Below are 25,000 nucleotides of genomic sequence, written 5' to 3' on the forward strand. Positions count from 1 at the left end.
AAATCAGGGATTACAGGAACATATTAAGGCCATTTCAAGTGATATTAAGGTTCCAGATCCGGTGCACAAAGATCTCTTGCAACAAATCATGGGCTTAGACGTTCCTTTAATAATTAGTAATACTGAGTTTTTATTTGTTTCCTTACTTATGTAACAATCCATGACCATTAGGCACTCCCTCTGAAAACTCAACATGTTTTATCTTTTTCTCACATCGCTTGTATCTACCACAAGTTTCTATGGTTTATAGGCTGATAAACCATGTGGGATGTTAGTAGAACACGAGAAGAATTCGTAAATCAAGAGCCACAGGCAAGTGATTTACGAATTCTTTGAGTGTTCTTCCAACATCCCAAGTGGTATATCATGCCTATAAACCATAGAAACTTGTGGTCTATTGCATGCTTTTATATAATAATTCCGAAGACTCATGATTTTTCCATGAGTTTACTGGCACAATTATAGCTGATTGACCAATCAGAGTGCGTGCATTAATTTGGTTATTATATAAATTGCAATAAAGTAGGGGTTTCGATTATCGCATTTTTAGTATAAATGCACAGGTGATTTTACAAAATCGCGCGCTCTCATTGGCTCGCCATCTCGGATTATCAGCCGATAATCACCTCGACGGCCAAAATGGCTGGCAGTAGTCGTTTTGCCACTGTAAGTGAAGATGATTTCGCGTTGAAATGTTTTTTTTTCTCTTTTTTGAAATAATCACCTGTGTATTTAGACTAAAACAATTATTCGCCTCAGGAATATGCACCGAATCGATAATCACTTCGCCTTCGGCGAATAATTGTTAAATAATACACTGTTCCTCACCTCAAGCAAGACACGATGAACGTAATGCAGTCCACTTGGGTTACCCTCGGTAAATAACACAAATTTACCCTTCGCTTTCACGGAATAGTTTTTCGGCGCCAAACCGTAAAGGACATAAGAACTGGCAAGTTCTTGCACAGACGATGTAGACCACATTATTGTCATTTGCTTTGGAGAATCTCCGTAAGCGATATGTATTTGCTCTGGTCCGTGAATAGAGTGATAAGGTGACAGATCGGAAATAAACAGATCATTTCCAACTGGATTAGACAAGACTTGGTAGCGTAAAGTAAAGAAATAATAAAGAGTCGAAAATAGCAATCTTCTGTACATGATGTTGGGAGCTCACAGCCGGATGTTACGAGAGATCAATCACGTGAGGAGATCGACTCGTTGCGTTACGGCGTTCGTGACTGACTGTGTTGTTTACGTGTTGTAATAAAAAAACGAGGATAAAGAATAAAAGAAAGCGTTTGTCGTTGAACTGATGTGGAAGAATTTGGCACGTTAAGACATTTCTGGCGTTTATCCAGTAATAAAAATATCTTGACTGTTATCTTGTTGAATACATGCGTTAAGGACCCGGGGTTCAGGCAAGAAAGAAACTTTATAAACTCTTGTTCTTAGGCCATCGTAGCTTCATTAGGAAAATAACACAAACAGCGGTGATAAACATTGTATTCCAACGCATTTTTATAAAACTTGACGTTTCGTATGCTAGTCAGCTGGAACTGCGATGAATTCTACATTGGCAAAACAAAACGAAGACTCCACGACAGAAAAACAGAACATTTCAAGGCCCTATCTAAAAGTGACCATTCATCAGCCATTGCTGATCATGTGAAAACCACTGGCCACGACATTAAATGGGATAACTTTGACATTTTAGCGTCCGGAAAAACTGACTTTCACTGTAAAGTTAAAGAGACTTTGTTCATTCAAGAGCTAAAGCCTTCCCTTAATGTAAATATTAGTAGTGAGAAGTTACTGCTGTTTTAGCTATTACTTTTCATTATGTCTAGACACGTACTGCTGCAGATCATTTTTCTCAGTCTAGGTTCCAGACCCCTATTGTTTACGATATATATATATATTTAACAATTATTCCTCGAGCCCGAATGGGCTCTGAGTCAATAGCCCATGAGGCCGAAGGCCGAATGGGCTATTGACTCAGAGGCCATGAGGGCGAGAGGAATAATTGTTTTAGTAAAATCCAACTAGTTGGTCAAAAAAATATCGAGACAAAACATCTTTCGCTAGTTAAAGCTACACTTTAATTGTTGTTTTGGTTTTCAAAGCCAGCGCTTTTCGCTACTAGTGGGCTATAACAAATAGCCTACTAGTAGCTCAACCAATCAGAACGCAGCATTGATAATAGACCACTAGTTGGATTTTACTAAATATATATATATATAGTTTTTAAAAATTGTAACGGTCACTTTTGAAAATGTGTGTTGACTAGCATACGAAACGTCAAGTTTTATAAAAATGCGTTGGAATACAATGTTTATCACCGCTGTTTGTGTTATTTTCCTAAAGAAACTTTAGTTAAGGTGGCTGGAACCAGTTTCACTACTTTTAAGGACCTTTTTATTAGAAGGGTTGTCACTACAAAACTGTATCACGTAAAAGAAATGTTACGGTACCGCACCAAACACAAATTATTACTTAACAAAATGCGCTCCCGATTTTGACGTAAAAGGTTGCCATGGCAACATGAAAGCTCTCCAAAACCACCCTATATTTCGTCTTTACTTGCTCATATCTCACTTCTCGTTTGTTATTATGCAGTATCAGTTTTGTGGGATTTCAGACTCGGCCTTTATTGGTGGATAGCCAAACAGCGTGATTCCCCAGAACGGTCCCGTCGGACAAACCGTGACACTATCACATGAGATCGAGGTTATTTGTGCCAGAACAAGAAATCGTATGGCATCACGATCGATACCCCTGTGACATCCCGTGGAAATGACACGAACGCAAACGTATAATTTCTCATATCTTTCACCTGCGGAATGGACATGAAATGAAATCGAGAAAGATCATCACTCGAGCCTATTAAAAAATTACAGGCTGAAACAGGATACGAATCCATTTGTCAGCTGACCAAACGAAAAGCGGACTCTGGGGACGAGATTGTTGAGCAACGCTAGCTTTCACGCCAGCTGGGAGCTGATGAAAGTGCGACCTCAAGTTACTTCTCGCAAGAGGTGAATGAAATGATTTTAGAATATGTGAATTTTCACTGATTCGACCTGCAGGACGGACATGAAATGAAAGTTAGAAAGATCACCGCAAGAGAATCAAACACTCAAGAGTGAGGTTTTCAGTGCTTGCTTGCATTTGACAGGATACCATAATGGGTCTATGTAACGGAATTTTCACTGATCAAGCTATTTTTAGACGGGTTTTTAAATAAGATTGGCTTGCACGAGTGACCATTCTCAATCCTTTGGGTAATAATTTCTCGTTCAACTGAACACTTGTGGTGTTTTGTTTTAAAAAAACATCACAAGTGTTCCTTGTGATTATCTGGAAAGGTCTGGTTTTGCGGGGAAATTAATCTAAAAATAACTCGGTCTGTAAAAATGCCGTTCCACAAATACAATGAAACTGTACGCCCTAGTCATTGGCTCCTGCGACTGATTAATAAGTTGCTTACCAACTGCAATGGTCTTTCTATTAAACTTTCAATTTAGTATTCTCTTTACTTGATGCGAAATGGCGGCTTGCGTGTCATGTGAGATCCAAAGAAATTAGCTTTATTCTCGGGGAATATTAACATTATTGGGAAAAAAGAAATTGCAGTTTAATTCCTTGGAATAAAAAAACAGACTAGTTAGTCGGCCGTTATGTTAAGGAGCGCGTGAGTGAGCGGCGAAAAGAAAAGGAGGAAGTTCATCACGTTTTTTGGATATGTTGCGCGACTAAAACGCATTGTTATTAGACAGAGCAAAAGAAACCGTCATGCTAAAATTTATCTTTCGCCAAAAATCAAAGAAACTTGTTTGCTCTTAGCTCATTTGTTGCCTGTTATCTACAGATATCAAGCAACTTTTCAAAAGAGAGAGACGAATTAGAATAAGATACTTCTCGCTCTTTCATGATGACAATTAGCAGCCTACCGTTTCCCGTTTGACATTTCCCCTTTCCCGTTTCACGATGCTAAATTTCAATACACTGTAACCACTTTAATTTTGGTTTCGGCCTGAACACATCAAATCAAATGCATCAACTGAAAGTACTATCTCGATGGAATTTGATCGTCCAGGTGAAAGCATTCCTGAGAAAGGCTGTTGGCAGTGACAGGATGTTTCAACAACCTGGTCATGAGCGGAAGTCATCTTCAGAGTCTGAAGACTGCCAACAGTACTTCTCACGACTCCTTTCACCCGGGCGATCAAATTCCATCAAGGTGATTTTTCAGGCATGAAACTCCTGGGTTTAAACCATTTTCTATTTTGCTTAAAAAAGTAAGTGCCATACTTATATCAACAAAGAAAGACCCGTCCAGGCCTTATGCTCAAAGACCTTAGCAATAAAAAGGTTTCAGCGCTAACAAGACCCTTTCCCAAGGAAGACCCCGACGAAAGGAACCACAATGGAGGACGCATAGCGCGAGGATGATCTGGCTCAATTATCCTTGATAATTGGCTAAGAGTGGCTAAGTGTTAGGATCTTCCTTTCTCCATGGAAATAGCCCCAAAGATCTAACATTTGTGATCAAGGTAGACACACCTCGGCATACAACAGGAGAACCTTTTAATTTCATTCCATTCACTTTACAAAATATCAGCATAAAATCAAATTAAAATTTAAAACAGTAACGACTTTCTGAAAATCATTGAATAGCATTCAATCAAGTTAGCTATCATCCGCAAAAAACTGCTACTTCGCGATAAAAAAATATCCACATCATCTTAGGAAATATATAGAATAGAAATATCTATAGAATAATTTTAGACATCTGTCAAACATCAGTTTTCTTAGGTCTCCTATAATAAAGTAAGGAAATTTCAATTAGAAGTTGGCGCGGTTTTCAACTGTAGTGTCGAAAGGACTTATTTTAGGACAGCCATCTAAAGGAAAAAGAGCGCCTGGGTTCTAGGTAGCCTAAACAACACAATCGCTTTGCGTCTATTGTGATTGACCACGCCTGTGATAAAGCAAAAATTTTGGATCTAAGGCACTCAGATGCAAACCGCTCCAAGCGAAAAAGGTGTTTCATTTATCCATCAATGATAGCTAACTCGTTTCACTGCTTGCAGTGTGTAAAGAGGGAAGAACCTGCTGTAACCCACTAAACTATCAGCGTACAGATTTTTCACATTTTCCGAACAACCTAGAGGGTGAGTATACTTTCCTATATTCAATAGCTTTAACAGAATAATTACCTCGATATGTTACCTAAACCACATCTGAAATATGACAGTTGAAAGGAGTCCTGAGAAAGACTGTTGGAAGTGACAGACGTTTCAACAACCTGGTCACGAGCGGAAGTCATCTTCAGAGTGAAGACTGCCAAAAGTACTTCTCAGGACTCCCTTCACCCGGGCGATCAAACTCCATTGAAGTGCTTTTTCAGGCATGAGAACTCCTGGGTTTAAACCATTTTCTATTTTGCATACAAAAGTGGCATTCTTATATGAACAAAGAAAGACCCTTCTGGGCCTTATGCGCAAAGATCTTAGCAATACAAACTAAGGCAGCGTTTACACGAACGTGGTTTCATTTGTAACTGCATCGATTTCGATGCGGTTACGCCTTCCGTTTACACGACACCGATCGAGACTGTTATCGAAACCGTGCCGATTTGAAACCGGTGCCAAAAGTGGAGCGTTTTCAAAACGATGCGGTTTCACCTGTCGTGTAAACGGCAAAACCGCATCGATTTAAATACGGTTACTATTTTGGCACGAAACTTGCAATGTTCAATTTAAAATAGTGAATTTAGTACGTAGTGCAGCGCTCGCTTATACCATCACGACTTGGATTTTCTGGCGAAAACGGTTCCATGTAAACACTTCCAAACCGCATCGATTTTGACGCGGTTTCAAAGTCATGAAACCGTGTCGATGTGAAACCGCGTTCGTGTAAACGCTGCCTAAGGTTCCAGTGCTAACAAGACCTTTTCCCAAGGAAGACCCCAACAAAAGGACCCACAATGGAGGTTAAATTCTTGGGGCATTTCGCAACATGAAGATCAATCTCTGTCACTCCCCTTAAACAATGTTGAATTTTGTGCGCTTTTCGTGAACAAGCCTTAGTTATGGCGAAAAAGATGCTTGACTTACAAAAACGATGTTATTTCCAAATTTTCGCAACGTTTTTGTTGACTGTCCCAAGGAAGTTATCCCCCGTTGTACAATCTCCTTTGTGCACTTAACGATATTAAGACATGCACAGATGCTTACAGATAACATGTGCATGCGGACATGAGCGAGGATGATCTGCCTCAATTATCCTTGATAATTGGCCAAGTTTTAGGACCTTCCTTTCTCCATGGAAATAGCCCCAAAGATCTAATATTTGTGATCGAGGTAGATACACCTCGGCATACAACAAGAGAACCTTTTAATTTCATTCCACTCACTATATAAAATACCAGCGTAAAATCAAACTAAAAATTAAAACAGTAACGACTTTCTGAAAATCATTGAATAGCATTCAAGCAAGTTAGCTATCATCCGCAAAAAAACTGCAACTTCGCGATAAAAAAATAGCTATTTCATCTTAGGAAATATATAAAAGGCAAACCTTAAGTTCTCATTCGTTTCATGGTGTAAAAATTATAAGAATAATTTGAGATAAATATCAAACATCGGTTTTCCTAGGTCTCCTATAATTAGGAAGTTGGCGCGGTTTTCAACTGTAGTGTCGACAGGACTTATTTCAGGATAGTCATCTAAAAAAGGAAGAGAGAATGGCTTCTAGGTAGCCTATTAAAACACCATAATCGCTTTGCGTCTATTGTGATTGGCCAAGGTGATAAAGCAAGTATTTTGGATCCAAGCCACTCAGATGCAAACCGCTCCATGCGAAAAAACGTGTTTTATTTATCCATCAATGATAGCTAACTCATTTCACTGCCTGCAGTGTGTAAAGAGGGAAGAACCTGCTGTAACCCACTGAACTATCAGCGTACAGATTGTTCACATTTTCCGAACAAAGAGTCTAGTATATCAATGTTTCCTTTACTATAGTCAATAGCTTTAACAGAATAACTACCTCGATATCTTACCTAAACCACATCTAAAATATGACAATTGAAACTAAAATACAGTACTTCTCGTTACTAAAAGTGTGATTGACTAGACGATATTATTGAGTGAGAAAGATAACGAGCAATAAAAACGGATAATAACAATTTAAAAACACTTCCGGTCATCCCAAAATACTCGCCCTAGATACAAGCGGGAGGTTTTTTAGGTTAAAACAAAATACTGTTCCGTCTTCAAGGTTTGTATGACTACATAATCTGATTCAAACAAAATAATTTCCCATCCTCAAAATTCCTTCCCACACAAAACCGCAAAATATGTCATTCAAAGAAGGTAATGCAAGTCTAGTCTAAAACTTGATCAAAACAAAGAAATGTCAACCTCCTCGAATATTTTGAATACATGCATACAACCTATAACCTAACTTTGTTTCAATAGCGTTCCTACCATTCCATTTGTACCTTCCACAACATTTTTCAACGGGAACAAGTTGGAATAAGCGTAAAATAGTTACGATGGCGCCACTTGCTTTTAATTAGGGACCTCTAGATTTAGGACGAGGACGAGGACGAGACGAGAAAGGGGGAACGAGTTTTGACTGTCCGTTTTTATCGAAAATACTTCATAGAAAATTTATAGCTCGGACTATTAATCTTACTCTTTGTTAGCAGTATAGGTTGCTCCGTTATTCTTACTGCTAGTAACTGAGCCTTTTTGCTAATCGAAAAATGCCAACACTGCTACGGTAACCGTGTTGTTGACTTGTTTGGACACGACGACATTTTTGCAAAACCTCGTACTAAAATGACGACCGTATCAGTATTAGTATTTCCCGCCATGACGACGGTAGATTGCGCGCGCTCACTGTTCCCTCTCGTCCTCGTCCTTGTCCAAGAATCTTAAGGTCCCTAATTTCAAAGTGTCTCCGTCTGCGTTGGCACCTTCTTTGCTAAAACTCCCTAATTTTACTGCATGGAGGAGAATGGACGAAAGACGAGTAGCTGGGTGGCAATCATGGACGACTGTCAGAGCTTTAGCAGCAAACCGAAGTGGATGGAAAGAGAATGTCAAAGCCTTATGTGCCTTATGGCACGAATTAGATCGAAGAGATATATAGAGAGAATTTTACTGCAGACTTTTTTTCAAGGCGAATGCGAGGGCGATATTTTTTGAAAGGGTTCAAGAAAGAGTGCATTGCCAAGATGACGTTGTTACACTTTAACCATGGTTGCAAACTCTATGGTTTTGGTCACGTGACTTGTCAAATAATCCATTCAAACAAGACGATGAGATTTTCAATAGAACACAGGCAGCCCAACTGATTTTTCTCTTTATAAGTGAAGGTGAGGAAATGAAAATTTCATGTCTTTTATGGCAAGAATTGTGGAGGGCGGGGGTTCCCGAATCAGGCTTACCTTCATGGTATCTGCGTACTGCATCGCACTTGGACTCATTTTTGCCGTTTAGATTAAAGTAAGATTATAAATTCTATATAAATTCTAGTTACAGTAACTCTAAGTACAATATTACAGAACTTTCCCCCTTATTTTACTTTAGTTTCAAGGGCCTTAAAAACGTTATTGACAACAGACAGTTTTTTAATAAATATGTTACTCGATTAGCTAGATAGGAGCATAAACACAGCCTTAAACTACAAAATGAGCAACAAAAAGTTAAGCAGATGGATGAGATAAATCTGATACTAATAGGGCTAAAACGCACTTGCATTACGTACGACACTTCCCTGTTACTCAAGAAGTTGAATTTCCTAATTAGCAGAAGCATCCTCTCTATTGTATCTTCTGGGCTGAGGTAGAAGGAAGGATAAGGGAATCTATGTTTACATTTTTTCCCTCATTAGCATAAGCCCATCATTTTCTAATTTGTCAGCCAAAAAATCATTTCTGAATATTGAAAGTGCACTGCATAACGAAACTTTGAGTGTAATTTACCAGATAGTCTCTGAGTAACGAGGCTTTAAAATTTTGAAAACAAAGAATGTATGGGCTCATTATCACGTTTGCCAACCAAGAATTTAATAGTTTTTGATGGCTAGTAACCTCCCCTGGGGAAGGGGGGGGGGGTACCCCCCGGAATATTGGGTAAGATTGGGTAAGGGTGTACGGCCCACCTCCTGAAACCCTTATCCTATTTCAGATACAAAATTCAAGATATGAGTGCAGAAACGATACCCTACTTCAGACCAAAACGGCTAAAAAACCAATAACCCATTTGCTATCACAGTTGACAAGTTAACAAGTTCTTTTACCATTTGACGTCAATTTGTGAACAGCATGATGCCCTCTATCGGCAGATGCATATGTTAATGAGACAGCGTTGAATGTGTGCTATGGTTACTTGGCAACTGAACACCATGGTAATGCGGACTGTGTAGGTTCACTTCTTGGCAGCAGAATGTTTGCCCACAAATGCACAAGATATGGCGATCAACTCACGATCGGCGAACAAAACAGGGAGGGAAGATAGTAAATAGCAGTTGAATGAAAAATTTAAACAGAGGGCAGACACTCTCCTTTTCCCTCCCAGCCACAAGCCCAGTAAATACAAAAGAAAATGGGAACGGGCCTCTTCATGGAAGTTTTTCCTTTCACACCATGACACAGAAAAAAAACATTTAAATATCTCAGCTTAAGATGCCTAAATACAAGTTATTTTCATATTTGCCACAGTTACAAGATCCACAATGAAACCAAACTTGTCATTTGAACATCACTGCTAAGGATACATATGGTCTCAGTCATGGTCCCAAAAAAAGCTTTGCACTGGTAGTCGTGTGGCTTCATTTGCTACTTGAATGCTGTAGATACATAAAAATAACATCAAAATAATAATAATAATAATAATAATAATAATAATAATAATAATAAGCGGGACGCGGAACAATAGATGGCAATGAAAACACTACTACTACAGAACAAAGCTGTAATGAGCCAAGCGAAGAATACATCACGATGGCCAACAATGCAAAGAAATGGTACGAAATAACTAGTCAAGTTAAAGAGAGAAACTGGTCAGAAAGAACGAGCAGTACTTTTTGTAAAAACGTCCCTAATAACAAGGACATTAAAGAACTAGGGAATATCACATCCAATCTATTTACCTTAGATCCTAAAGAACACCCAAGGGATTATCTCTGGCAATGTAATTGCGCCATTTACTCAGTTGCAGCGGCTTGTAGCAGTAATGGACAAAGAAAAGAAGGTATGGCTACTCATCGAAGGAACGGTTTGCGGTATAGGCTTGATATCAGATAGGTGGAAGACCAAGCAAGACAAATACAGAGAGTTAAGGACGGGTATTAAACAACAATACCCTGATTACAAAGTCAACCAAGTAAATGTAGTTTTTGATTTCCTAGCAGAATACCACCAGAGCTTGAAGAATGATCTCAATGAACATTTAACTGGAAAGAACGAAGAAGAGACGCAATATCTAATAATGAAGAGCCAGAAAAGGATCATATCACAAAACATTGAAATAGTTAAGAACTTTTATACCTATAAGAGATAGGAAGAACGGAGCAGAGCGTTGAAAGGAATAGTCTAACTGAACATTCATATTTATAAATTATATAGCATAGCCTAGGACTAGTCTCGCTATGCTATTGATCATGTAAAACCGCAATATCACTAAGTGTCCATAATAATAATTTACTGAAGTGTCAAGTGTTCTAACACTCAAGGTGGCTTATAATTTGAAGTTTTCCAAAGAAAAAGATCAAGATTTTGAAATCTGTGAAATTAAAGCAAGAGGATGTCTTTTCTGAAGTGATAGTCACTGCAGTTGATGTAAAATGTAATTTTACCCAACAAATAAATTCAAATCAGGGGAAACTGCTAACTTTAGTGACCAAGCTCCTTGGGGGGGGACTGGAAACTGGACATTTCAAGGGCCTTTTTCTCAAAACCTACCCATATGACCAGGGTTGAAATTTTGGGAATTTGTCAACAATGTGAAGATGAAACCATCAACATTCTTTTTAAAAAGATCTATCAGACAGTTTTTCAGTTATTATCAAAATAGACAAAAATCGACATTTTCACCATTTGGGAAAAACCTGTCTGACAGATTTAACTATTTATATCTATACATGACGATGTTTTCTCGCTAAGAAAAAGTGTTAGAGAAAAAGGCTTTTCAAATGTCTAGTTTCCAGTCCCCCTCCAGGAGTCCCCTCCCCGATCTGCATGTATTTGTTAGGTAAAATAACATTTTACATCAATTTGCAGTGACTAACACATCAGAAGAGACATCCTGTTGCCCTAATTACACAGATTTTTTTTGTCGGAAAACTGTAGTAAGCCACCTTTAATAAGGGCACTAATTGGGGACACCAGAGAAGCCAAAGAAGTACCTGTCAGAGCTGAGTAGAGAACCAACAAACTCAATCCACTTATGAGGCCTAGTCAAGGAATCAGACCTGGGGCACACACTGGTGGAAAGCAAGTGTTCTCATTACTGTGCCAGCCCTGCTCCAAGGGCTCGTACAGCAATAGGATTATAATTATTATAAGATCAACCTAGTGAGCCAAAAACAAATTGATAAATTCCACAATGAATGTCAACACACTTTTGTGGGCCCAATTCAGATACTTCTTTGTCTCACTTTATGTCATGATGTGTCATGGATAATGTGTTATGAAATATGTTATGAAAATATGTTTCATTTCTGTTTCCATGGTAAGGCTTGTGATACGATTTGATAACAAGATTCAAAGTAAGGGTTAAGTCTGTTTTCAGGGCAAGTGACTGTCCTTTTGGAGCTTAGCTTATTTTCCAAAGCATTAAGGAACTGGTGGAAACTCCACTCTCCTCTGGATATGACACTGGCCTGTAACAAGGTTATGCCATGGTAATGGTTATGGTTAGGGTTAGGGTTAAGGTTAACTAACCATAACCCTAACTTCTTATTACTTTAGGCAAAGTGAACTCAACATAACAATCTAGCCAGGCTCTAAGCACCGGTCACTCAACCAAGAGCACTGTGAGCTTTAGCCGCAAGGCCAATGTGCCTCGCACAAAGCTTACAGAAAGTCTAAAATGGCCCCTGTGTCAGGCCTGTGTCAGGGTTCCCCTTATCAGGCAGTAACCGGTAAAATTTACCACTTGTAAGAGAACTTATTACCACCTGCAGATGCTGAGAAGTTGCTTATCCTTTGCAGACTGTCCAACATTAACCAAATGCTTTACCGGTTTTAGAAGGTCCCTTACCAGTTGTGCTGATAACTAGGGAAAACAGTGTCATGAAACGATGCATAACAAGAGGCTACATTTAATGTAAATTAATAAATACTGTTTATTGTCTCTTTGGTACGTAGCTAAAGCTAAATTACAGAGCTCATTTACATCAAATAAAATTTAATGAAAGTTATTACACAGGATATATGAAAATTTCATGTTAACTTCCATAAGGATAAATTCTAAATGTGAAAAATAGGTCAGTGCACTTTGTATTTATTTAGCAGATTGATTGTTCCCATGATTTTATGTTATCCTTGCTGTCGGGTTCCCAGACCTTAGCTGGTAGGAATGAGTGGGTTCTTGTAATCTTAGGAGGACGAGGAAGCTAATAGGGCTGAGTTGAATCCTTTGCAAGTACATTCGACATAGCGTGACCCTTCGTTCCCATAGGGTGGTCAGGCCAGCAAGTATTAGAGCATCCAGGTATGTGGAAGCTGGAAAGATTGTTTGTAGAGCCCTTTTTTGCACTTTCTCAATCCTGTTAGAGAGTATGTCAGGTAACTTTTGCGTGACTCCACAATCGGCCTGATTGTTGTGGTGGATACTCTTGCTAGCTGACTTTGGCTGAGACCAGTCTTCCGCAGAATTCTGATAGAAAACAGCCTTTTGATTGCTTTCTTCTTTATGTAGTCTATGTGACAGTTGTAGTCTATGTGTCCAGTTGTGTAATAGTGTTCCTCAGCTTGAGTCGGTACAGGATTCTGTTCCACCTCCATGCAGATTGTAAGATCCGTATAATATAGTAAGTTAGGCAAGGCTAGAACAATCAAGCCAGGTTTACTGCACATCGTAACTGGGAGTGAAATATTCAAGCCTGATTGATTGCAGCAGCGCTCAAGCTGTGGTCGGTTGTAAACAAAATAATTTGCCCTTAATCCTCTCCAATTACATGTATTACATACATTAGATGATTCTGATGTCTCATCAAGCTTGGGGCCTTTAGAGGATCAAAGAATGTCATTGGGACTTGCTGAAAACAATATAAGCGGGACATAGAAAGTAGAAATAATTGTATCCTAGATAAGCCGTGTTGGCAGCCATTATCACTAAATTATATGATATAATTTAATGATTAACTTCCTTATCAGCAAAAAAAAAAAACATAACTCAAACGTCAGAGGTGAATTTTCAGCTCTTGGTCTTCCCACCAAAGGAATTCCCTTGACACAAAGTAAATATTCCTGAAGCTGTTGAGAAGAGCAAGAAGGAAGTCACAAGCATTTGCAGTGGCTTGCCCTGATATAACAGATTTCTTTGTGCAATAGGGTGCTCCTTAGAACCTGCCGTGCCTCATAACCAAAAACTATGTTGTCTGGTCAGATCTGGTCTGATTATGAGACCTGGGAATGCAATAAGTCAGTGACACAAAAACACCTATGGCCTGTTCTTTATTATTTTTATATCTTGATCAGCTACTCAAATTTAGATGGAGGACTTAACTACACAAACCTGTCCTTTCTTAAGTTTCTTGTCTGTGTCCATTACACACATTCGGTATGGGCAAAGGGGTTCTGATATGCTGGACTTTTTACTAAAACTTTGAAGTTCACATAAGCTTAGTGACTTGCCAGAATTCTTTGATGAGTCTGTTTTTGACCTCTGAAAAAAAAATATATTATTTTTACTACAACCACCCAACTTGTTATACCAGGTATCAAGACAAGATCTGTAATCCTTTTCATCATTTCCACAAGATCTATTTGTAATTCAACAACTACTAATAACAGAATGGAAAAAGTAAGAATTTTTTTGTTACCCCTCTTGAAAATCCTGATGATGGTTTCCCACCTAAAACTGGTTCAGACCTGCGCTTTAACATTTTCTAAAGTAAAAAAACAGAGGCATTGTTAATCCATGAAACAGCAAAACAAAACAGCAAAACAGATATTTCTTTCTACCTTTTTTTCTCAAGTGAGCAAATGTGAGAATGACATACACGTGAAATGACATGTAAAACCCATTGGCAACTCGGAAAAATACAAGCCCCAGATGGGATTCGAACCCACGACCCTCCGTGATCTAGTCGGATGCTCTAACCACTGAGCTACACAGGAGACTCTGTGGTGAGCAAGGGTGAAATGTGAGTCATTGATTTGAGCTGCATCATGCAGCTACAGAGTCAAATATCGACTGACAGCATAGCTCATAACTGCATCGCACAGTCACCTTGGAGCATATCTGAGATGCGGCCAACCAACCACCCAAGTGAGCGAATGTGAGAATGGCATACACATATGAAATGAAATGTAGAGCCCATTGAGAAGTCGAAAAATCCGAGCCCCAGATGGGATTTGAACCCTCGACCCTCTGTGGTCTAGTTGGATGCTCTAACCACTGAGCTACTGGAGACTCTGTGGTGAGCAAGGGTGAAACTCGCAGGGAAACAAATTCAGCAGGTGTTGGTTCTGTTGAGAATTTTGGGGCACCCGCAAAAAGGGTAGGCTCGGGCTCCAGTCAAGGGTGTCTCGATGCGCAACCTGGATACAATCTGTCAGTCTTGTTTCCGTGTTACTGTAAGTGTTTCATGGTTAAGTAGTGCCCAAAAATCAGTTAAAGTAAAATGCATAGATCATACATAGATTCAAACAAATAAAACTGCACAATAAAATGCATTTTTAAATAAAATGGTTTAGGTCTGTGGTTAGATCACCCCATAATAATGTTGCTATGAACATACTGTTCTTTCTTCTCTACTAGCTGGGTCATTATTGTTCTGTGTTGAGTACAGCTGTATGCTTCTTGTCTCCATTCTCTTAATGCTCGCATTTTTTAACTAATACATTTCTTACATTTTTATCTTTCGTTAATGAACATAAATTATTTTCTGTTTTTCACTCAAAGCATAGTGCAGATTCAAATGATTCAAACTGACCTGCTTTTTTGCAATGTTTCCTTGTGAAAGCAAGCTTGACAGAAGTTTTTCCACACCGTCAATCTGTTCCTGTTGAGCCCTGTACCACTTATCTAATTTTTCCAACTTAGTTGTTTGATGCATATCTAAACAGTCCTTCATATTATTCAATAACTCAATTTTTGGAGACAATGCTTTCTCTTGGTCTTTTAACTCCTTTGTAAAATCACAGAGTTGCGAAATGCACTTGAAATTGTCATCCCTTGGTTGGCCAACTTCACCAATAAGCTTGATAAGAGCACTGTATATTCCTTGACAAAGTGACTGCTGTTCCTCACAGGATTGCACCAAATGATTGACATTTTGTTGTGGCACCTTTGCATCATGATCTAATACCTCTTTTTCTGCTTCTCTATCATTTTGTTTATTTTTCCCAGCAGTAAAAGAATCTGTACATTCCTTGGAGTCACCTAAGTCCAATTTTACTTTTTTAAGTTTTTGCTGTAATTCTTGAACCTCTGAAGATATGCGTTTTAAGCTTTCTTGCCTCCTTTGTTCAGGTGTTTTCCCCATGTCCTTGGCAGCAGCAGCAACAGTCTCTAGGAACGCCTTATTTTTCTGGATCTAAAAGAAAGTTCTGACATTCTTAAATTGCATGCTTGGGGTGAAGGAACAATAATGTTATTAACTTTATTTAAGGAGGCTTCCTACAATAAATTTAGCCTATACCATTAGACTTTAGATGGCCACAGTTCTTATATGCAAGCATCTACAGCTTTGAAACGTTAACCACGTACTAGAGGAAGTTTGAAGTTCGTAAAAATTTACTTGATATGGCGTTCTAGGTTACCATGGCAACGAAATAGTAACGTCGCGATTTTTGATTAGCAGCAATTTTACACTTTATTCGATCTTAACTTTTGAAATGATACGCAGGGTACTAATCCTGAGGTGTTTGTCTAACATTTGACGAAGTTTGAAGAAAATCGTAAAGGCCGATTTTAAGTTATTCAAGAGAGAAGTTTTTACGCCTAAAACACTCAATTTGTCGTTACTCTTACAATAACTTTCAAAAGAAGCGCTGTTTTTAATATATAGAAGAATCGCTTGTCATGTAAGTCTTTTAGAGGTATCAAGTTGGCTCTCCGTGAAATTTCATGATATAAACTGCTTTTGATGTCCGTTGACAAACTTCAACGGGAAGCATTACATTTTTCGGAATTTCGTCAAACTTTGTTCCCAGAACAACTGGCGGTCTAGCTGAAAAACTGGTCAATGAATTTTTTTTTACAATCCTGTATTCTGTGATTAAGCATATTTCCAAATAACTTGCCAAGCGCCGACAGAATTGAAGCTTTTTAAGACACTGAAAAAAAATTCCAAAGTTCGGGATATTTTTTGAATCTCCGCTCATGTTTCTACACTGTCTTTGTTTACGCCACTCGAGCTGGCTCTACCACATTCCAGCATGCAAAACTGGTTCCACTAATGAGTCCCAAGTATCACTTTGGTCATGCTCGCGTGGTAACGCATCGTGTTGGAAGAAAAAAATGGTTTTCCGAGGAGAAAGCAAGAAGAGAAAGGCTGAGGCTTTCAAATGCAACATTTTTCAGGCTAAACAAGTGAAAAGTGATTTTCCAACACGACGCGTTACCACACGAGCGTGACCAAAGTGATACTTGGGACTCATTAATGGCACCAGTTTTGCATGCTGGAATGTGGAAGAGCCAGCTTGAGTGGCATAAACAAAGAGAGTGTAGAAACGTGAGCGGAGATTCAAAGAATATCCCGAACTTTGGAATTTTTTTTCAGTGTCTTAAAAAGCTTCAATACTGTCGGCGCTTGGCAAGTTATTTGGAAATATGCTTAATTACAGAATACAGGATTATAAAAAAAATTCATCAACCAGTTTTTCAGCTAGACCACCAGACGTTCTGGGAACGAAGTTTGACGAAATTCCGCAAAATATAATGCTTTCCGTTGAAGTTTGTCAACGGACATCAAAAGCAGTTTATACCATGAAATTTCACGGAGAGCTAGCTTGATACCTCTAAAAGACTTACATGACAAGCGATTCTTCTATATATTAAAAACAGCGCTTCTTTTGAAAGAAATTAGGATTAGTACTCTGTGTATCATTTCAAAAGTTTAGATCGAATAAAGTGTAAAATTGCTGCTAATCAAAAACCATGACGTCACTGTTTCGTTGCTATGGTAACCTAGAACGCCATATCAAGTAAATTTTTACAAACTTCAAACTTCCTCTAGTATGTGGTTAAAGTTTCAAAGCTGTAGGTGCTTGCATATAAGAACTGTGGCCGTCTAAAGTCTAAATGGTATCGGCTAAATTTATTGTAGGAAGCCTCCTTAATTTACTAAAATGTCATAATAATATTCTGTGCTTAGTTACATGTACCTGGCCAGTAAACAAATACTGGATGGAGCCTGGGGAGCACTGCTGTGACTTCCCATTATGTGATTACCGTACCCTATTTGGCTCTTTCAATCAATCTATCCAAAGGGGCATTCTCAGCTTGACTTTCTCAGAAAAAGCTCAAGTTTTTTGTTTCTTACAGCAAATTAATCCCTCCCTCCCACTCTCCCACCTTCTTTTTGCTTTCCTGTTCTTTTAGTGTTTGACCTATCAGTTGCTTGAAACCTCCTTTATCCTCTTTAATAAACTATGGGCAGGAAATTGCCACCTGTGACACCCATTTAGCCCTGTGCTGAAGCCCTGTCAGGGAGGGGGGCATACTGTTACTTTGCTGCACAGGGTTAATTTAGTCCCAAGACATTATGCGAAAACATGTAACTATGCCCCCTTGCAATGCAGGCATGAGGCACCCCCTTGGCCAGGTGCCAAGGCCCCTCATCTGGTGGTCCATACAGTGGTGGGATCCATGACTTGCCAGTACATTCCCTGCCCACTTGTTTGTAATTACACCCAATTTGTGTGTCTGCTGTCTTTTACTGCACACCTTAGCATCATCATTATTATTAATATTGTTGTTATCGTTATTGTTATTATTATTAAGAAATTGAGGTCCAACTTAATTGTTCCTAAAACTCATGCACTGACTAGTTTGCCTTTAAACTTTTCAGATTTTACTCTGCTTTTGCCTGGTGGTTGTCTCATTTATGTTCATACATGTATGAAGCAATTACCTCCTCTGGATTCCAGTTTCCCATACTACCATTAACTGGTCTCAACAAAAATTTATTTCCACTAGCATCTTCACATAGCATGACCTGCCAAAGATAAAATCCCCTTTGGTATATAAGAAATTCATGAAAGATTCAAGGTTTAATAATAATAACTTATTACACATACCTTTATCAACATAATTTGAGGTCATTATCACAGCTATATAAAATGATCTTACAGTGCCAATTATTTTTATTTAAAAATACATGGATTCAAATTTTTGTAAGCTGTAAACAAACAGCCACACTAGAGCATGCAACACATGCACGCATTTCCATTTTTCACGCAATCAATAACAATTAACGTTTGTTTTTTCCAAGAGGTATGGTATTGAATCCCGCAATTTGTGCAGTCTGGATTTTTCTTTCTCTGCCAACCGGCACAGTAACACTCTGAGACTTTTTGTCCTTGACCTGAAATTTGTATTTTGTTTTACTGCTTCCGTTTACATACAAAAGTTACTTTCAAAATACAGTTCTATTAGAAAAGAGGCTTGGAAAATGAATTCAAATACAAAATAATGTTTCTCTTTGAAACATTCACTTTGTAATTAAGTCACTCACTGCATTCACTGTCAAATATGGCTTCTGATAGGATGCGGAAAAAAATTAAAGATTATGCGGAAATTTTTGGCCATATTATGCGGAAACATGCGTTGATTATGCGGAAATTACACCGGATTATGCGGAAACTTAAACAAGTTATAAAACTAATAATTAGGCCCGTCCAATGTATTTACATGCTTACGGTAAATCCATAATCGAAATTGCAACCAATACAATCGCATTTGTGACTGAATTTTTGCCCTTTGTGATTAAATTACATGGAGGAGTCATCAATTTGCGACCAGCTTTCACCGTTGAAATAAAAGGGTTAGCAGTTGGGATTTTCCCGCAACTTTTGGTAAAATAAATAAAGCGATAAAAAATTATTTTGTTTCTCATCATGAATTTTGTTTCAATTTGGAGATAATGGAGCAAAATTGTAATACCTTTGGAGCCCGATCCATTCCCTCGTTCATTGACTTAAAGTGCGTTTGATTCACCGTGTTCCGGAATAAGAATACGTGAAGTGATGAATTCAAAATGGTCTGTCTGGCATTTTGAAGAAACAAGGATAATAAAGATATGTTTAAAATAGCATTTTAGCAGGTGTTCGACATTTTTAATGTGAATCTCCATAAAAACGAAGGAGTTCTAACTTGTATTCCATGTAATCCTATTCCGGAATACGGTCAATCGAACACACCCTTAGTTTCTTATCAGTTACGTCATTTGCTGTAACTGTTTCTCGTCCAATGGAAAGCATTGTAGGAATAAAAAACTAGTGTCCAGGCTCATTGGCAAAAAAATGCGCGGAAACTGCTTAGGATCTTTCTTACGAATTTTCATCTTGTGAACGAAATGGTGTGTTTTCTTCAATGTTCAGGAAAATAAGCGTTTCAAAACAGTCAATTTCTTCGGCTTTTATGTTTTTGAGGATGTTAAGGAGCTGCTTTATCACTAATATCAGGTATTTCTTCTGTTTTTTGCGGAAAATATTGAAATTATGCGGAAGATGCAGATTTCAGTGAATTATGCGGATCCGCATCGCCGCATCCTGTCAGATGCCATATGGTCAAATGTGATGCCAGTGAACAAGTGATTTAATTCTGAGATGAAGAGAGAGAGAGAGAGAGAGAGAGAGAGAGAGAGAGAGAGAGAGAGAGAGAGAGAGAGACAGACAGACAGAAAGGAAAAAATACAAGTCATTTACCAGCTGAGGGTCGGTCCGTATAACTAAAAACTGTGATTTCAGTCTTGAAAAAGCTGCTCTCGGCCTGTGGACTCTGGCAGCATTTTCAAGATCTTAGTCACAGTTCTTAGCAACATGGACCTCCCAGTCTACAATTAATAACTTATGTCCTTTCAGTAGCTCTTTTCAATAATCAAAATAACCATTGCTGGGATCGGGGAAATTAAACTATCCGGTAATAACTTTTTCTTGAAGTGTAATGAATTAAGAGGAAAATTTTATACACCACTTGCCTGTTGATAAAACCCAAATACAACTGTACTCTCAAAATAAATAGAATGTTTCCAATCAATGCTTTGTGTTACCTTGCTATCCAGTTCACCATTCAAGTCACACTTTACTGTTAAATTAACGACATCACACTTTTCCACGGAACATGTCGGGAGCTGGACATCAGCTACTCCTGATTTCAATACAAGCACATCAAAATTAAGGTTACATTAGTGCAGAGTAAACACTTATCTGAGATAGTTACTAGTAACTACTCAATGAGTTTCGTTTCTCAAACTAAAAGCTAGCTGCTACAGAAGTACACCTCCAAAACACTGAAATGCCAATCAATGCAATTTAGATAAAGTAAAATCAATTATATATATAACAAGGAGGGATTATGTTTTTGCAAATGTTGGCCGTGTAGCACTTATATTTGAACAGACTAGTTTTCTACCCTATATGAACCATGTGAGCGTTACCCCTACTAATGGAAATGGGCCGATACAAGGACAGAGAAAAACTCCTGACCAGGGTGAGAAGTGAAGCCACAACCTTTGGGTTAGATCAACGCTGCTCTACCAACTGAGCTACAAGGTCAGACGGGAACAGGTTGTGGGAACTGCATGAAGATGTTAAAGTCACGGCAATGAACATGTACAAGTACAAGGAAGGATTATCTTTTTGCAAACATTGGCCGTGTAGCACTTATATTTGAACAGACTTGCCCCCGTCCTGCTCATTGCCGTGACTTTAACATCTTTAGTTCTCGTTTGACCTTGCAGCTCAGTCAGTAGAGCAGCAGTGATCTAACCCAAAGGTTGTGGGTTCAATTCCCACCCTGGTCAGAGTTTTTCTCAGTCCTTGTGTGGGCCCATTTGCATTAGTAGGGCTAATGCTCACATGGTTCATATGGGGTAGAAAACTAGCACTTCACATTACACTCTAATCAGTTAAGTCTGTTCACTTATAACAAGGTTTAACATAGTTAAATAGTTACATGACTGCTGAAGAAATTCCTCAGCCTACTGGTTCAACAACAAGAAAAATGATTATAGTCAGGGTTTTCAAAATTTTGTAAAGTAGCATATGTACTGCGGACATGTTCCTGAAAATACTGGTCATGACATTTTTTGGGCCACAAGGCCTGAGCTACCTAGGGGGGTCTGAGCTCAGAGAATTATTTTGACCATGACTGTTCTGAATTGCAAGTTTTCTTCATTGAGATGATAAAGATCTTACTTGGCAAGATTAGGGAAAGTCTTATGTCTAAATCTTTAAGTTTCATATGAATTTTTTTGGATACATTTTCAGGCTGTAGTAGGTTACAAAGCATAAGTCATCTGAAACCTTTGTGTCATCCATTCTGTGCTAACCTAAAAGTTTTTCAGCAATGCTGGTTCTTCCAATGGCCTTCAAATGGTCTGCAAGTCTGCCAACCGTAGCATGACTATTCCCCTCCTGTTGTTTCCACATGAGCAAGAGGGCATTTGCTTTGTCATGATTATTTTTGTAGTCTTCATCTAGGTTGTGGATTTTTGCTGCAGCGATGTTAAGCTTTGGTCCCAGCTTACGCCAACAAGTTCCAACATCATCACTTATCTCAGAAAGCTGTACTTCTGTAGCTATTGCTGATCTTGGGTCAAATGTTCTCTCTACAAACAATTGGTAGGAACTGATTAATTTCTGTATTAGTGGAGTTCACTTTATAAAAGTAAGACAACAAATCTTGCAGAAACCTCTTTAAAATTTGTTTTTTCCTTTATGGGTTGATCCTCAAAAATAAAGTGCAACTATGAAAAAAAAAGGTTTTTCCACAGAAGTAATAAAAACTTATGAGACAAATCAATCTCGATCAGTATACTGTTTAATTACATGTAGTTATCAAGGTCAAAAGTCAATTTGGATATTGTTTTCAAGCATAATGTGTACATGCAGTTTTTTTTTTGCATAACAGTATATTGCAATAATGAAGACCAGACATATAATATTAGTTATAAAGAGATTCTCAGAAAAGAACAATTTTAAGAAACAAAACCACTCCACATGTTTGACAGTTGTGAATTAAGGACTATGGGACATTTATCCTCTCAATTGAGTGCCACTTAAAGCATACCAAAATGATTTTAAGTTATTCTGCTAGTACCTACTTTAATTTCCTTCTTATCAAGTACATCTTGAAAAGTTTCCTTCTCTCTAATTTTACACATTAAGACCACTCAGGTTTTAAAAAATACCATAATTTGACAATTTTCTTTTTTTTCTAATTGGTAGGATCTCACAGAATTTATAGGGAAAGCAGACTGTGAGAGATAGAATCCCTGCTAATCAAAAAAGTATCAACATAGTAAACAATCTGCGGGCAAAGCATATAATTTACACCCACCAGAGGTCAATATTTTGAGATAATTGACTCCACAAATATGTCACCAAGACAACGTAATTTTCTGATGTCATTTTTACGCGGAAGGTGAAATATAAAGTGCCTTTGTTCCTCATCATGATGAAACGAGTGGCTGAGCGAGTTATGACACGATATCGATCCGAGCCCTAGGTTTCTAAATAATATTAGTTTCCAACAGTTTATAAAGTAGCAAAATAATACAATGGCGCGTACGGTACGTACGGCAAAAAAGACTGTAAAACAATTTATAGAAGCTTAAATGCTGCAAAATCCACAAATTCTTCAAATCAAAGTCCACGTTTAATTAAAGAAGTGGTGATCAACAGCAAATAAGGGTGGAAAATAGCTTAACGTTGTCAAACGGATTTCCCAAATGGTTATATATTATCATAAGCTTTCAAGATCGTAACATAACTTCACTTTTTATAAATTATAAAACTACACAGGGCAAGTGGCAGCGTAACAATAACATAAATTGTTGCGAAAGCTTGTTAAAATATCAACAAATACACTGATACAACATTAACTTGTTATGATTACATCTTGGGAAAGAAATCACTATCTCCTGTGCGATAAATTAAAACAAATCCTATTAAAATTCGACAAAAACAAATACCGTACCGAAACATATGTGTATCTTTCAATTCAGCTCACCTTTGGTCTCGCATTTCCTCGTTTGGTAGCTAACCACATCTTTTTTGTCCATAACTTTGTGACATTGAGAGCACATACCGCTAAACCCCCTCATTTGCAGTTCGTCCAACGATGACACAAATGAGTTTCCCTTGTCCAAGTTCGTCTCTGTACCACCAAGTGAGAATTCGATTGAATGCAACGTGGAAGTTTCCGAAGCGGCCATTTGCAACTCATTTCTGCTCCCAACAGCCGTTTTACTGAACTCTGTATTTTGCAGTTCTTCTTGGCCTTCCAAAGCGTAGTTGAATTGCGAATCGATAAAAGCATCCACGTCAACTGGGCCAAATTGTTCGAAGGCATCGTCAAGACCTGGATCGAAGGTCCCCAAGCTTGCTTCGTTTGCAGACATTTTTTCCGGCAAAGCAGGGCTAATTGGATTGGAGTATCTTTCTTTGATTCCTCTTCTCTTTATACACAATATATAAATTAGCGGAGATCCCCATAAAACCGTGATATTTACAAAGAGTAACTTATATTAAACGAATGTTGTTCGTATTTGATCGACCGCAGTCTGATGAGGCCGTGGACGGACCAAATGACAGGAGAAGGACCTGGGAAACTGTCCTCTTGGAGAAGTGATCCACAGAGATAAGCTACCTTCGCCCACGCTCTCAAAGCTACAGCTCCCCCTTATTGATCCTAGACCTAGAGTAAAAATCATACACAATGACATTTCCGTACTACATCCTTGTCAAAATGAATGAAATCACGTCCAAAAATAGCGACGAATGACATCGCGCTACAAGGAACGGGCCCTGACGAGCCCCGGGCGCTTTAATTCGGAGCTTTATGTCAATCCCAGACGATCCGGGAGATTCCTAACCGTCCCGGATTTTTCCGAATATCGGAAAATCGCCAGACGCTTGCCCCAGATTCTCCCGATAGTGGCTTTCGCGTAAAGTGGAAAGTGCGCCAAAAACCGAAAACTTGCAATTAAGAGGATTGGAAACGAACTAAAGCTAAAGCCATCGCCGACGTCTCCGACAGTACAAATTTGAGTTTTCATATGTCGGGAATGATCACCGACGATCGCACTAATCTGGGACACGTCGGGAAAATAGAAACGCTTCCTATTTCCCCGATTCGTCTGCGACCATTCCAGATTATCATGGATGTCTACGATTTATGGTTTTCATTAGTGGGCAAAATCTGGGACCGTGGAGAAACTGCAAAATCCCCGATCGTCTGGGATTTTCCCGACAGATGAAAACTAGGCTTAAACGGAACTTGAAGCCTTTACCATGCATAATTTCTCTCTAATTAATCACCCAGAAACGATAAAAAATATTTTGTAACTGATCGATCTTAAATAAACACAAACACAGCTTCGGGGGCGGGAATCTCGTTTATTGATGCCTCTTTCAAAAATAAAGAAAGAGAACAAAGTATGCCAACTACTGCTCTGTTCATTTGATTAAACGCGTTAGTCGCGTCTATAAGCAGAATTCCATCTGTTTCTTCCTCATCAAAGACTTGGCTCATGGTATGTACGGCAGCCTCGGCTCCCTCGCTGTGGCCTGCGCAAACCT

At 38.6% G+C, this 25,000-nt stretch overlaps 2 protein-coding genes across 3 annotated transcripts in view; both read right to left on the bottom strand.

Annotated features, from left to right (window-relative positions):
• Positions 1-1,206, bottom strand: part of LOC138022096 (acid phosphatase type 7-like) — a 22,743-nt gene extending 21,537 nt beyond the window's left edge. Inside the window, exon 1 of the mRNA XM_068869120.1 lies at positions 829-1,206. Within this exon, the coding sequence (XP_068725221.1) occupies positions 829-1,161 (333 nt within the window). The 5' untranslated portion in view covers positions 1,162-1,206. The remainder of the gene's footprint in view (positions 1-828) is intronic.
• Positions 1,207-7,612: 6,406 nt separating this feature from the next.
• LOC138019769 (uncharacterized) lies at positions 7,613-24,143 on the bottom strand. 2 transcript variants are annotated; one of them, XM_068866645.1, is made up of 8 exons: positions 23,430-24,143; positions 21,748-22,026; positions 20,467-20,564; positions 18,328-18,411; positions 15,184-15,786; positions 14,068-14,133; positions 13,761-13,910; positions 7,613-9,867 (listed from the first exon to the last, which is right to left on the bottom strand). In XM_068866645.1, exons 1-8 carry the CDS (start codon positions 23,818-23,820, stop codon positions 9,850-9,852), a joined length of 1,689 nt encoding a protein of 562 aa, XP_068722746.1. In that variant the 5' UTR covers positions 23,821-24,143; the 3' UTR covers positions 7,613-9,849. The 2 variants fall into 2 exon arrangements, with proteins under 2 accessions (XP_068722746.1, XP_068722745.1); XM_068866644.1 differs by lacking the exon at positions 7,613-9,867 and adding an exon at positions 9,902-13,281.
• Positions 24,144-25,000: the final 857 nt, after the last annotated feature.

Source organism: Montipora capricornis, chromosome 10, assembly GCF_036669925.1.
Source record: "Montipora capricornis isolate CH-2021 chromosome 10, ASM3666992v2, whole genome shotgun sequence".
NCBI classification, from domain to species: domain Eukaryota; kingdom Metazoa; phylum Cnidaria; class Anthozoa; order Scleractinia; family Acroporidae; genus Montipora; species Montipora capricornis.